We start from the raw sequence: 14,918 nt of genomic DNA on the forward strand, positions 1-14,918 counted from the left end.
ATTAAATAATAGATAATTCTTGCTCATTGTGTAATGAGTCATGCATAATGTTGGCCAAGCTCTTGATGGTGTGAACGTCAATGTCGATGTCGTCTCACATAAAACTGTTAATCTTTATTGAACTGTTAACTTTTCTCTCTTCACCTCCATTGTGGATCGTTGCCATCCATGATCTCTGAGTGTCTCCTACTGATTCCAGTTGATGATGTGACATCTTAGTGCTCTGTGTTGTTCTGAACTCGCAGTGGTTGCCTTGACGTGATGCATTTTCTCGTGCCTTCTCTCTCTTTCTCTTTGCTTTCCCTCTGTGTGTCCCCCTCGGCCTCCTCTCAATGCTGCTCTTCTCTCTGGCTCCTTAGGAGCAGGAGTTCCTACAGAAGCAGCAGCAGGAGCTGGACGGGGCTCTGAAGAAAATCATCCAGCAGCATAAAGTGGAGATCGCCACTATTGAGAGAGACTGCCTGAACCACAAGCAGCAGCTGATGAGAGGTAGGACATGGAGATTAACAACAAGAACAGAACTCTGTGGCCGGATTCCTGGCTTTGGGGCGCTTTGCGTTGCTTCCACCTTCTATTAGAACCTGGCATTCTAACCAAGGTGCACTCTTAGGTACAAAAATTTGGTTCCCAATCCTACATATTAGCTTAGATTTCTGAACACAGGTAACTTGAAAGTTACTTTAGACATACAGTCATTCATAGGAAATATCACAATGTACTTACTGTTATCTGTGTTTGCATTCATGCATAGTAAACCTGATGAAAACATGGTGAGAAACCCTGTGAAACATACTTCTTTCCTTCCCTTACGCATCTGAAGGTGCCACATCATTAGACTATGTTTCTATTCAGTTTGACAAACATGATGTGATGGATTAAACTCTCAAGCAAACAACTCAGCTCAAACATCCTGTGTAAGTTTGAAGTTTCATAATGGACATAAAGCCAACAACAATAACAACAACAACATCTGAAAGGCAGAGAAATAGTTGTTTCTTTTTAGTCTCAACTAGTCGAGGGACTAGGAGTGAATGCCAGTGACACCGGCGGTGTGTAATACTGACTGTGACATGCAGACATGTTTCAGCTCGTCCAACTTTCTGACAGTGTTTCTGTTAATTTACGCATCACCAGCTAACATGCATGTACTTGTTTGCTAACTTATGTGACCTCATTATTTTGTGTGTGTGCTCATGTGTGTTCTGTAGCTCGAGAGGCAGCCATGTGGGAGTTGGAGGAGCGCCACCTGCAGGAGAAGCACCAGCAGCTGAAGCAGCAGCTGAAAGACCAGTACTTTCTGCAGAGACACCAGTTGCTGAAGAGACACGAGAAGGTAAGAGCCTAGAGAGAAACTCTACTACGCAGTGTGAAATATCTTACTTTAAAAAATGCTGCTAAACTCTAAACTGTGTGCGTGTGTGTGTTTTATAGGAGATGGAGCAGATGCAGCGCTACAACCAGCGGCTGATAGAGGAGATGAAGAACAAACAGACTCAAGAGAGGGTTCGTCTGCCCAAGATTCAGCGCAGTGAGGCCAAAACACGCATGGCCATGTTCAAGAAGAGCCTCCGCATCACCGCCACCGCAGCCATCACACCCGAGCAGGAGAGAGAGCGGATAAAACAGGTAACACACACTGTGGACTCAGTCTGCTGCTGTAATTTTACAATGTCTACTCGTCACATTTAAGGAGAAGTGACTGAACATGCATGGTCTTTTTTTTAGCAGCACTGTGTCACACTGGCATACAGTCACACCAAGGATCTGCCCAGTACGAGCACTCTTAATTATCTCAGCCTTCTGGACCTCAGAGCAGCAATTTTCCACTCACCATTTCACAGGCTTTCCTGTTTCCATCATCCTCAAAATGTTTTTTCCATGCAGTTTTGTTCAAATAAAACCAGCAGAGGAGCCCTTAAACATTGTAAAAATTCTCTGCAGCAAGATGTCGATGGTAAAAAATAGTTTGTTACAGAACACTAGGATTTTGTCATTGCAATTGGTGTAGTGACTGTTTGAAATGCCTCATAGCCAAGTCCCATACTTGTTCATCAGCATAATCACCACTCTATGTATCTCTGTGTGCACACTGCCTGTGGCCCGAGCAGACCGCCAACCTTTCTACAATAAAGACAGATGACTTAATAGCTTTGTTTTGGGTTGAGTTGTTGTTACAGTTCTGTTGTATTTTCTCTACGTGCTTCAGTTCGCTTCTCAGGAAGACAAGAGGCAGAAGAACGAGAGGCTCCATCAACACCAGAAACACGAGAACCAGATGAGAGATCTGCAGCTGCAGTGTGACTCAAACATCAGGGAGCTGCAGCAGCTACAGGTCAGCACACACACACACACACACACACACACACACACACACACACACACACACACACACACACACACTTTTATAATCTCTTATAGACAAGTTTTTAACTATTGAGCAGGCTTTTGCTCCTGTTAGAATTAAAATAACCATAGAATTTAAAATTTAAATGAAACACATCTTTTTCACTTTCCTTTATCTCAGTCTGAGGCTCACTTTTTAACATCCTATTAATGTATTTTCATTCTAATTCCCGTCCTTTACATTGCTTTTTTGTATTATTGTTTTGTATTGCATCATGTGTTGCTGTTTTTCTGGTACATTTTACTCCTTTAATCATGTAAACTTGTCATAGAGCAGATCTTAACCTATCTGCCTCAGAGAACTATGGTTGAACTACTGTTGGTTTCAAAAAGGATTTCATAAACAAATCGGGGGATCTTGGGGTCTTTACCCAGAAAGATTTCTATCATTACAGACTTTGTTTCCTGCATTCTGGTGACTTAAAGAATTGAACTGCAGCAGCATTTTAATGTTTAATACATCTGAAATACTTTTTATTTTCATGAAAGAATACCAAATAATTTGCTCCTCTGGCATGCACTTGTGTAAATCTGTAGCATGAACGAATAGTAATCCATTTTCATCTATTTCTTTGCACCAAGTGACCTCTGTGCTCAATGGAAAATTGACACAACAGTTTTTACAAAGTGCATGTTCTTTTCCTAAAAAACTTTCTGTAAGAAATGGCAATTCTTCTTTAGTATTTTAAAAGTATTTAATTCTCATAGAACTCTCTGCTTCTCTCTCCATCTCTCACACACTGAGGTGGACGAGGCTACGCAGCTCTCTTCCACATCACACGCAGAACAGGAAGCAACATTTAGTGAAGCTGTATTGTTGTCCAGGTGCACACATGAGACCTTTAGAGTGGTACGACTTATACACACTGTATAGTGCCAGAAACAGAAACAGGATGTGATAACAAAAAGGGAAAAAAGGGTGTGATAAACCAGTAGAAATACAGGAGAACAGTGACCCCAAGAGGAAGCTGTTAGAGGGCAACAAATAACAAGTGTCCTCTTGGGAAGATGGGTGGGCAAGTATGGAGCATACGCTTTAATAAGTAGATCATAAATAGTGGACTGTAGCTATTAATGATCATTAGAAAAAGGTGTTAGGAAAGAAATAAAATGAGAGAAAATGATTTTGTTGTCAGGATACAGTGCTGTGAAGAAAAAGTAAAGTTAAATAACAGAAGAAACATCAGTATATTTCAGTGCAGATGAAGTACGTAGAGTACAATAGGTGTAATAAATTAATCCAGTACATTAATCCTGTGTTGACCCACATTTTCTTTCAGAATGAGAAGTGCCACCTCCTAATTGAACATGAGACCCAGAAGCTGAAGGAGCTGGATGAGGAGCACAGCCAGGAGATAAAGGAGTGGAGAGAGAAGCTGAGACCCAGGAAGAAGGTAAATTCAATATCTATTTACTCTAAATGGTTTGGTAGTTTTTTTATTTTTTTGGTGATGTAATCCTCAGTGTTTGACTCAGTTGTTTGTATTTGCTGCCCCCTGCAGGCGTTGGAGGAGGAGTTCACCAGGAAGCTGCAGGAGCAGGAGGTCTTCTTCAAGATGAGCGGTGAATCAGAATGCCTTAACCCAACCACCCAGAGTCGAGTATCCAAATTTTACCCCATCCCAAACCTGCACAACTCCGGTTTATAGCCTCGCGTCTGTCCGTGCTACAAAACAGACTTGGCTGCGCTCACAGACTCTTCCTGGTGGAGCGACATCATTTCCGTGATAAAAAATGTCTTCACCGCTTTGATTCCACCGTTAGTGAGCATGACGTGCCTACACACCGTTCCCTCACTGATCAAATTTTTCTCAGCTTGTTGGGAAATGCCCAACGATAATAAATATGCACTTTTTTGAGCATGTTCAAAATTTTAAAAGCCTGCAGTCGGTAGCGAGGGCCAATCATGCTTATCAGATTATTGTGAGCACAGCCTGCTACAGTGTGAATGATCTCCAGTGCCTCATTTTCTTTACTGCATTTAGGCTTCTTCTCTGTGTTTTTCAGTGAATACAGAGAATGTGTTGCACTTAGATATCTGGTCATCATTTTCATCCATAATCCCAAGATGTCAGGAGATTATTTTAATCATCTCACGTCAAAGGGATAGTTCAGATTATTTGATGTGGGGTTGCATGAGTTTCTTATGAATATTCAGTGTATTATTGACAGTAGATGTCTGTCAGCACGTCCCAGTTTAGACAGTTAAGAGAAGAGCCAGGAATACCAAAACGGAAGAAAAGCAAGGCACTGCTGTGGATGGGGGGTTAGCAGCAAAGTTTATTTTAGGCATCTAAAAAAGTCCTATCTAAAAAATATCTGTCATAGTTTAAGTTTATGCTATAATTAGAGTATTTCACAACTTCAACTTTCCATCAGAGCTGTTAAAAGCTTCAGTTCCACATGTATGATCTTTTAAAAGACACCAGACTCCATTTAGAAAAACAGTTATTTAACATCGCTGAACACAGGAGTTGCTGGTCGACCACTGCCTCAGTCAGTTAGTTTGTGTTGTTGTGTGTTCCTGTGTAACCCTTTCAAACGCCAAAGTCACACAATAACTCAAACAAACTAAGTATTTGAAGAAGAGGTAGATCAGTGGCTCCTGCGTTCAGCAATGTTAAATCACGTTAAATGTGTTAAATGTTAAATGTTTTTTCTCAGTGGAGTCTGGATTTGAAAAGAGGGATATGACGGCCTCATTTTCCATCAGAAATTAATGTCTGACATTAAGGTAAAGCAGTGAAAATACTCTCAATGTAGCCTACACTTAAAATCACACAGATTTGTAGATGGCTAAAAGACCTTTAATTGCGGACCACATTGACAGCAGTACATTGACTAGCTTCCAATTTGGCACTCCTGCCTCTTCTACAAACAGGGCATACTCACGGACATCTACTGTAGGTAATGCGTGGACTATGGATGAGTTCCTTATTCCATTCCACCTTGAAAAATGTGAACTATCCCTTTAACTAGCGACTTGGACAACTCTGAGATCTTGTGCTGCTGCATGGACGGTTGAGCTGGTTCAGGGGTGATGTACTAAGTTAGTTGTCAGACTTTGTTACGGCGTGTGGTCTAATGTCAGAGTCTACACACAGCGCTGTGTTGGGATCATAAAATTTAAAGGAATGTACTGTGTTGTAAATGATGCGCTGAGTGAAATGTTACATGTGTACCTACATATGAAGTTTAATCTGTGCTTGCCATGAGGATTTTAAAATCTTGGGAACAAGAATATATCTTAACGTTTAGCACATAATTTCATTTCAGTGCCGTACTCCCACTTAGTTTAACACAGAGGTGACAGGCTGTTACATGCTGGAGAATGGTTAAATATGTTTTTATATATATAGACATATATAGAGAAAATAAAATCACCTTGAATTGAAAACTTAAGGAATGTAAAGCTGTTGATTTGCACTGTTTTGCCACATGAGCTAAAGAAAAAAAAATATGCAGTAGTAAAACTGTCTGTTTTGACAGCGAGTCACCTTTGTCTCACCCGCGCCTGACTGATTTTTTAAAAAATTGTTTTTTTGACTTATAATTTTACTCTTTTTTTCCCAAATATGCCCTTTAGTATTTTAAGACCACATCTAGTTTTCTAAACATGTATATTGATGCTGTACTCGATCTTTTCTGTGGGCTCTTGTTGAAACCAGTGTTGTGTGAAAGGTGAAATTATCTGTATGAGACGTCCTTGGCTGTATTTTAGGAACAAAAGTGTTGACAGTTCACAAAAAGAGATTTCAAGATACCTGATGAGTTTATTTTGCATATCATCAGTGCATGTTTTCATTTCTGTATGCTGACATTAACTCGTGTTTTGTCATGAATGCTGGGTTTTTTTCGGGGTTGTCAGAGGCTGTCTTGTGAGTTACTCCATATGCTCCATAGATTTCAAATATTTTTTATTTTGTTCAGTTGCAGCATTTCGATAACCACAATGAATATTATTTTAATGTCAAATCAAGCATATTTAAAGTGTCTTTATAAATTTTTGTTGTTGTAAATAAAATATTCACTGTTTATTTGACATTTTAAGTGTCTGGGAAAAAGAAACCTTAAGGTTTTAATTCAGTCATACAAATATCAAGACTCCCAAGTCCAAAAATAGATTTATTTGTGTGTCTTTCAAATATATTGATCAAATGTCAATCATGTTGACAAGTTCAATCATGTAAAACATAATCCGGGAACATCTGATATAATTTAATCTTTTCAACACTTAAAGGTATAAAGAATATATATCCACTTCAGTGCGCTCTCATACAAAAATATACAACCCAATCAGTCATTCCTTAGAGATTATCTGCCCTTCAACCATGCAAACTTTATTTCTTTTTTTTTTTTTTTACCAACAAAACTTTCAAGTAAATCATCAGTCCTGACAACAGCAACACTTACTGTAACCAAAGTCCCCTCCCTGCTGCACGAATGACCCTTAAGCTGACTGGTAAAGATGCACTGCTTTATATACTTAAAATATGGTATTTTGTAAATGGCGTGAATGGTAACGCCCGGGGTCGCAAAGGCTGATTTAGACTTAATTTTTGTGTATAATGACAAAATTGTAATTCATGAAACATTGAAGGGGAACCTTGACACAACACTGACACTCTTATAGTACTCAATACAATATAATCCTCAAAAAAAACAAAGTACAAAAAAAGTACACCAGACACTCAATGTTACAAGAGCAGAGGGAAAAGATGCAAAGTGCAATTAAAGCATCAGCTACTTATTGCTTAAAAATACATATTCACTTAAAGGGTATTGTATTTTTCAGCCTCAACCCCATTCCCCCATGTTTTTGTGACTAAATGACTCAGGGCAATAAATTTTGAAATTGGTCCAGTATTGAGTGAGATTGCTGCAGCTGCTAAACATGCTGCAATATAAGCACTCTGGGCATATTAACACTGTCAATTTACATCCACTAAAATTGTTTTTTCCACCGACAGGCTCAGATTATTATTCTAAGTGTCGGAGAACATTATGGAAAGGATCTCACAGAGATAGAGCTTCGTATTAAAGAATAAGATCATTTTTGTATAACCAGAAACAGACTACTTTTAGTGGCCGTAAATTGACAGTGCGTAATTGTCCCAAGTGGTTACATTGCAGCCTGTTATGCGGCTGCCAGCTGCAGCTCTCACTTAATACTGGACCAGTTTCAAAAACTGTTGTTCCTATTAGTCACTTAAACACAAACACGTCAGAAAATAGGGTCCAGGTCGATACCCTTTAAATAAAGCTGCCCCTGAAAAAAAGCAAGCTCCTAACTAAGCAAAGTAAACATTATACACCCACATGTTAAAAAATAATGCAGTCTGTGTGACGAAGACACTGACCAGCAGCTAAAACCAAACCTCTGCCGAAGCCATTGTAAAGAAAATTATTGCAGTTTTTGGCCGCTTTTATTTTATCAGAGTGTCCTGTGACTTTTCTACAGATGGCAAGATTAAGAACTTGCATTTCCACAGTTGAACACCTAAAAAAAACAAAGATGAGGAAGAATGACATCTGACATGATCCAGTAGTATGTTTAGACACCGCTGGCACGACGGCGATGACGACGACCAACCACCTTATCACCTGCAGATGATGTAAAAAAAACAAAAATGCAGTTAACATTCATGGGAGACTTGACACTTTTTATTTGAATTAACAGCCTTTAATCGAGGTTACCTGTATCCCTCTTCTGCACTTTGTGTGGAATTTGAACAGTGTATGACCCGGGTAGTCCTGGTAAACCTGGGCGTCCAGGATCACCTGCAAACACACAGAACTCTCAGACCTGTTTTCTCAGTTACACCAGTCAAAACATCACTTTCATCAGCTCTGTTTCAATGTACCCTTCTCTCCTCTGGGTCCTGGGTACCCTCTGTCACCCCTTGGTCCGGGGCCTCCTGGCGGGCCGGGGATGGTGCCATATGCTGCAAAAGAGCAGAAACACAGATTCAGTTGAGATGAAGCAACATTTTCCAGCTACACTTACATAAGTCTGGATAGTTTTCCACTGCTGTACAGTTGCTGTGGAAAATCATAACTGTGTATATCCTCACTTCTGAAGAAATCCATGAGGTCAGCCGTGATGTTGCTGTAGGTGCTGAAGACGCGGCTGTAACCAGGTGGTCCCATGGGGCCAGGTGGACCAGGGGGGCCTTGGACCGCTCTAACATGTGACGATGAAGGACCCTCAACCAGATAGCCCTGCAGCAGGCCTTGATCTAGAGGAGAGGTTGTTAGATTAACCCTCTGAAACCTGGATCAACATCAGTTTTCTTATGTGCGATCAAACGCCTTTCACAACCACTTAAACCTCGAAACACTGAGCAAAATGGTTTGATTTCTTTCAAAAATGGGAGAAAGGCAATCAGCAACTTGGAATAAAATGTCCCACAAATTGTAGCAAGTTAGTAAAAGGTGATGAGAAAATTACCTGAAAATTAGTGTAAAAATCTAAATGTATATGTAAATATATATATATATATCACACTAGAGTATTTTGATAATGAAGAAAAAAATTTCAGGCAAGTTCTGGAGCTGCAAGAAGTGTAATACTCTAGGCCCGGTGGCTGTTGATGGACTCACTCTTGATGTAGTCTGTAACTTTCATGGCGACGCTGGAGTAGTCCAGACTCTCAGTGAGCCTGCTGATATCGATATCTCTGCGGTCAGAGCTGTATCGAGAGTCACCCTGAGAGTAGCCCTGAGAGTGGCTTTGTGCGTAGCCCTGGATGTGACCTGGCTCTCCGCGATCTCCCTTCTGACCCCTCGGCCCTGGAGGTCCCATGATAGAACGACGAACACTGTCACCTGAAAGATAAAGTTGATCAGTGATGTGTGCACATCTATCGTCTCTGCGCTCACATGATCGGTGTATGTGGGATGTTGGAGCTTACTGGTCAGATACTGTTGAATTTCAGTGCGGATGCTCTCCCGAGGGAAGTTTCCACTGTAGGTAACGCTTCCACTGTAACTGCCCGGTGGACCCTGTGGTCCCTGTGGACCCTGAGGACCAGGAGGGCCGGGATGACCTCTGAAACCAGAACCTGGGAAGATTCAAGTCAACATTGTTGTAATTTTAAATTATACAAGTGTACAGCAAGATGAGAAAATCTTGTGCAACCACATTGATGGAACTGAAGAATGAAAAAAGTGGATGAATATCCATTAAAATGATCTCTCCAACTATATGATAATCTGCATAAGGGCTTAAATACATAAATAACAGTGTACTGGTTAAGAATTGTGCAACATGATTTCATTTTGCTGGACTTTCCTTAAAGTTGCAAAGTCTGAGTATTGTCAGGTATAATATGTATTAACACGAGATGGGAGCATGCAGTGATAAGGGCAGTGATGTTAACAAATATTTAATATTTGCCATAAATGCAAGTATTTATATTTTGATTTTCAGGGTTTTTTTTTTCCCTTTTGTTGTTTATTTAAAGCAGACAAATTTTAAGTGTATCTTGCAACAACCTGCATCAGCATCTCTGTGCTGATTATTCAGCTGTAAGTGTGCTCTCTCCTGCAGGCAGGAGCTCGTTGGGTCAACGGGGAACACCTGTGAGTGTTCAGGTTAAATAAGCCTGTGTGCAGCTGAGAGCTCGGTCTGAACCTCCACTTCACTGCTGCGTCTCCCGGCTCCTCTTTGGTTTGGTTGTTTCCTTAGCTTTTTGTTTTGCTTTTATGTACCTTTACAACACCTGCACATATTTTATACTCAGCACTACGCACGCTACTGACACCTACACCAACTGTAAATATTGAATTAATCTTTAATTTAGTCTAAATTAGTTTAACCCTTCAAGACCTGGAAATCAGTTTTGCTGTGCTCCGTTCAGATGCCTTTCGTAAGCCTCTGAAGCCTAAGAAAATGTGTTTGATTTCTTTCAAAAACATGGGGAGAAACTTGCCAATAAGCAACAGGGCATGAAATTTCACATACATTTGTGAACAAAAAGGTGACAATTAGCTGGGGAGAAATATCCAGGAGACAGCATGAATAATTCTTATATCTACAATTATGATACAAATAAATATCCAAATATACATGTTTTTTTTCAACTTTTTTTTTTTTTTTTTGGTTGCTTTTTTTCAGATAATTTTCTTGTATTTTTTTTAATTTATTTTTTTATTTTCTAATTTCTCACTAATTTTGGGGCCATTTCTTTTGAAATTTTTCAAATTTACCATGGTGTGTCTCCAATGTTGTTGTGGCCATTGGAGCCGGGGCATAACACAAACACACTGCCCATATTTACAATAAATTCAGTTTAGTTCAGCTGTATATGTATGTGTTTAATCCTTTTTGGAGTTAATATTCCCTCAGGGAGGCACTGATGATGATCATTTATATTCTGATGAGATACAAAGATTTTTTCCTCTTTAAGTGTAATTAATGCTATCAACAATATAAATATACATATCGCTAACAATAATATAAATATACATAACTATAATGTAATCGGTATGACCCTTTGTACTGCAAATGCGTAGTTCTTTGTTAGAAGATGTAACATTTGCATTAAATAATCTTGCTATTTGAATCCAGCCAAGCTTGTTTGATTACTCAGTTTAAATATTATGTTAATCCTCTCGGTCCGACTCACTCTGCAGGTAACGCCGAATGTCCTCCATGCTGTAGCCCTGACCTCCGGCCCCGATCACAGTGGCAGTAGAGACTCCTGGCGGTCCCTGAGGGCCAGCAGGTCCAGGTTGTCCTGGAACGCCCGGAGGACCAGGAGGACCGTGCTGCACATGAGTGCTAATCCATGAGCGGAAGTCTGGATCTATGAAGATGAAGATACAAGAAAGATAATGAGTGACAAACTTTTCACTAGGCGGGTTTCCATTAACCCTCAAACTGCACTAATCGAAACTGTGAATATAAAAAATGTCTAGTGGAAGTGTTTTCGCTCGCATGAGGTGGCATTTTAGGCGACTGAAAAAAACATATTTTGCAAAACTGCACCGTAAACACGTCATTCACTTTTATAGGTCACATGATACTATGGCTACGTGCTTGTCAGTAGGAACTGGCTCCCTTGGGCATGATGCAGCGGGCGCTACAAAAGGTGTTACTGCATCGCATAACTGTTCAAAAGTTGAGCAGATCATCTGGAAGATTAGAATCCAAAATTCCTCTGTGAAATCTTGGACTATAACCTGGCCACTCCCACGTATAAGAGGCTCTCCTTTTCCATTATCGCTCGCTACATGCCTATGTCATCTTTGACTAGAAATAATGACGGCTAGTGCGGTGGCTGCAATAGAAATAAACCTGCTGATGATTTGAACATCCATCATCATGCTTCTTGGAATAACATCACTCAGTGGGAACACAGTCATCTCGTAATTGTGTTTTATCTACATTTGGAAAATATTGCTTAACTTATCTGTAATGGAAACCCGCCTCCTGTTCTTGGAGAATGTACTCTGTGTGATGAATGAGCAGAAAAACAAGACGGTGTCTGTCAGTATGAAAAACACAATGACTTACGTCTGATCAGTTCAGCATAGTTGATCGTAGCAGTAGTGTAGCCAGAGCTCACTCCACCAGCAGGCCCAGCGGGACCAGGTGGCCCAGGTGGACCTCTAGCAATCCCTCTGTCTGTAAATGACAAAAAAAAAATGTTTAACTCTAGTATTACTCCCAGGGTTCTTGTTTTTTTGTTAGTGCTTACCAGTCATGATTTTGAAGACATATGTGGCAATCTCTTCTACACTGTAACTGCCTGAAAATCCTCCTGATGCCCCTGGCAGTCCTGGCGGCCCTTGTGGTCCTTGTGGCCCTTGTGGCCCTTGTGGTCCTGTCAAATATCTCCTAACATCGTCTCCTGGACAGATAAAAGCAGAAAGATGTAGTTTAGCTCTCAAACTCTTTTTTTTTTTGTCCTCGCAGTCTTATGACTTTGATGTTTGACTGATGATGTTGAAGAGTTTATAAAGGCAGTAGAGCAAAGCATTGATAATATATGTATTTGATACCAATCTGCTTCTCCTTAAAGTAGAGAGGCCTCATATAAAACTAGCCCGTCTCTGCAGTAGAAAGACACTGTGGACTGTGGACTTTTGCTCAAAAAGTGGAAAACCTACAGCTACCAGAACGTATCTGTTGGGTGATATAATGTGACCTCAGTCCTTTCGGCACAATGGCAGCCGGCCGATTCCCCTATCACATTTAAACTGTTAGCTAAAACATGTTTATGAAAACAATTGAGGCCAGAAATATGCAACACAGAAACAGAATCTTGATTTAAATTTAATCAGCGCTGCTTCATAATTGATCTCCATTTTCTTGGCCTCTGATTTCACTGTGCAGGAAGCAGTGTGGCGCCCACTTTCTGTTCACAAAAGTAGTAAATTATGTCATTTGGCGGTGTTTCACCAGGGGGGAAGGGAGGGATATCTGGGCACTCTTTAGATGGTGGGAAGTCTACGACAGTTGATCTACACACACTCTCCACACTGTTTTGATACAAAACTAGTTGAAAATCAGTGAAGTATCCCTTTACTCACTCTGAAGCATGGCGATGAGACTGCTAACCGTAAAGGATCCAGAGCTGGGTCCAGGTGGACCAGGTGGTCCTGGAGGACCCTGTGCACCAATGCTGAGGCCAGAGCCAGAACCTGAAATTGCACAACACAGTTAACAATGGCCCCCATTCTGCTTTAACTATACCCCACACAGTGCATACACACTCGTCATCATTTAGTATTATACACTCTGGCTTACGCTGCAGGTATGCAATGATGCGAGCGGAGATGTCCTCAAGAGAGCCTGAGAATGTTCCGGGGAGTCCTGGAGGCCCAGGTGGACCTGGAGGTCCGGGGATACTGGACTGTCTGCTTCTACCTACAAAGAACAAATAAAACATGTTCATACTCTGTCCTGTCCCCCTGACAGCCTGTGAGTGTGTGAACTTGCTTTAGGAAAACACTCACTTAGATAATCAGAGATGTACTGCCGCATCTCAACTGAGGAAGAGAAGGAGCCTGTCTGTCCTGGAGGGCCAGGAGGACCAGGGGGGCCAGGAGGACCTGCGGTGACTGAGATAGCACCTGAGGGAAAAAAATGGATGGTAAAGATCTCAAAGAAAAATACAAATATTTAAAGCTACTATGAACTATTTGTGCTTTTAACAAGACAAAAACACTTGACTTTGTGTTTTATTGTACATTTTAACTGTGATGTTTTTACCTCTTGAAGAGCCAGGAATACCAGGAACTCCAGGGTCCCCTTAGGAATGATTAAAAACAAAAAAAATGCTTTGTTTTCATATGATGTAGTGTTAATTGTCATTGTCATTGTGTCATCTTAGTCATGGAAAACAATTTAGTGATGGTTTTCATCAGTACAATTAATACTGATGCAATGAAAAACGGTGGATACAGTATTCACTCTGTCATACAAAACAACAAAACATTGACAGTATTCACAGATTTCAAAGTGTTGGTACCTTTAATTCCCTGTGGTCCAGGATGTCCAGGAGGTCCTGGTGGACCTGGTGGTCCAGGGATTGTCTGCACTCCACCATAAGTTGAAACTGTATGAAGTAAAGAAATACAGAGTTTATTCTTATGTGCATTAGTCTTTGAATTGTCAATGTTTGGTATAATTGGGATGTGATTTTGTATGATTTGTGCTTGGATGTTGACCTCTCTCAGAGGTTCCTGGTCTTCCTGGGGTGCCCGGCACACCTGGCTGGCCTGCTTCTCCTGAAACACACGTGATGACACCATCGTTATTTGTGCTGAGAAGGATCTGACTATCTGTACTGTTTGTAACAATCACAAACGCTTGGTAAAAGAGTGAGTAATTTAACATACACACTAATTTAAAAAAAAGACAAGTACCTTGGTATCCCCTGAGTCCAGGAGCACCTGAAATAACAAAAGAAATGTTTTAATTAAGTATTACTAAAACTAAAACTAACTTATTTTTTGTTACAATAACAAAGACAATGGTGGCATACAGATAGGATAAGGAGGTAGGTGTGGGTACAGGTAAATAATATACAGAAATAGAAATTAACTGATAACTGATAGAGACATTAACTGTAGATGTACATGCATGGAGAAGATGTAAATAATTATTGTAGGAAAGCAGCTTTGTGGAGATGGTTTAAGCAAATACAGTATTTGAGCCATTAATAATATTTGCAGTAACATTAATACAAATTAACAAAAGGACCATCAATAAAAGAAAAAAAAAGTTAATTAATTAAAAGTCAGACTTTTTTTTAATAATAAAAAAAAGAAAACCAGTTACAGGTGGATGAATGAGAGGTGTGTTTGTGCCTGTGTTTCCATCTGCCTCTAAAATTGTTATATTTGCATCAGGTAAAGTTAAACTTAACAAGGTATTCACCAAAAGATCATCACAAAATCTGATTACCTGTTGATCCTTTAGGTCCAGCAGGCCCAGGTGGTCCGGGTGGTCCTGGTGGTCCAGGGTAGTATGATCCTGTAAGAGAAGCAGAGATGTTTTTTTC

The 14,918-nt window shown here is 40.3% G+C and overlaps 2 protein-coding genes across 4 annotated transcripts in view; one reads left to right on the forward strand and one right to left on the reverse strand.

The window, feature by feature from the left end:
* The window catches only part of slka (STE20-like kinase a), a 28,588-nt gene extending 21,958 nt beyond the window's left edge, over nt 1-6,630 (forward strand). For both annotated transcript variants that reach the window (XM_042502535.1, XM_042502536.1), the window contains 6 exons: nt 360-489; nt 1,209-1,333; nt 1,432-1,626; nt 2,207-2,332; nt 3,684-3,797; nt 3,906-6,630. In XM_042502535.1, the coding sequence (XP_042358469.1) occupies nt 360-489; nt 1,209-1,333; nt 1,432-1,626; nt 2,207-2,332; nt 3,684-3,797; nt 3,906-4,052 (837 nt within the window). In that variant the 3' untranslated portion in view covers nt 4,053-6,630. The remainder of the gene's footprint in view (nt 1-359; nt 490-1,208; nt 1,334-1,431; nt 1,627-2,206; nt 2,333-3,683; nt 3,798-3,905) is intronic.
* The window catches only part of LOC121954824 (collagen alpha-1(XVII) chain-like), a 31,240-nt gene continuing 22,830 nt past the window's right edge, over nt 6,509-14,918 (reverse strand). For both annotated transcript variants that reach the window (XM_042502534.1, XM_042502533.1), the window contains 17 exons: nt 14,822-14,890; nt 14,281-14,307; nt 14,083-14,142; nt 13,884-13,970; nt 13,625-13,663; nt 13,369-13,485; nt 13,160-13,279; nt 12,943-13,053; nt 12,108-12,260; nt 11,924-12,034; nt 11,034-11,213; nt 9,318-9,467; nt 9,007-9,231; nt 8,478-8,642; nt 8,268-8,348; nt 8,101-8,184; nt 6,509-8,007 (listed from right to left, as the gene is read on the reverse strand). In XM_042502534.1, coding sequence (XP_042358468.1) covers nt 7,958-8,007; nt 8,101-8,184; nt 8,268-8,348; nt 8,478-8,642; nt 9,007-9,231; nt 9,318-9,467; nt 11,034-11,213; nt 11,924-12,034; nt 12,108-12,260; nt 12,943-13,053; nt 13,160-13,279; nt 13,369-13,485; nt 13,625-13,663; nt 13,884-13,970; nt 14,083-14,142; nt 14,281-14,307; nt 14,822-14,890 — 1,829 coding nt within the window. In that variant the 3' untranslated portion in view covers nt 6,509-7,957. The remainder of the gene's footprint in view (nt 8,008-8,100; nt 8,185-8,267; nt 8,349-8,477; nt 8,643-9,006; nt 9,232-9,317; nt 9,468-11,033; nt 11,214-11,923; nt 12,035-12,107; nt 12,261-12,942; nt 13,054-13,159; nt 13,280-13,368; nt 13,486-13,624; nt 13,664-13,883; nt 13,971-14,082; nt 14,143-14,280; nt 14,308-14,821; nt 14,891-14,918) is intronic.

Source organism: Plectropomus leopardus, chromosome 15 (genome assembly GCF_008729295.1).
Source record: "Plectropomus leopardus isolate mb chromosome 15, YSFRI_Pleo_2.0, whole genome shotgun sequence".
NCBI classification, from domain to species: domain Eukaryota; kingdom Metazoa; phylum Chordata; class Actinopteri; order Perciformes; family Serranidae; genus Plectropomus; species Plectropomus leopardus.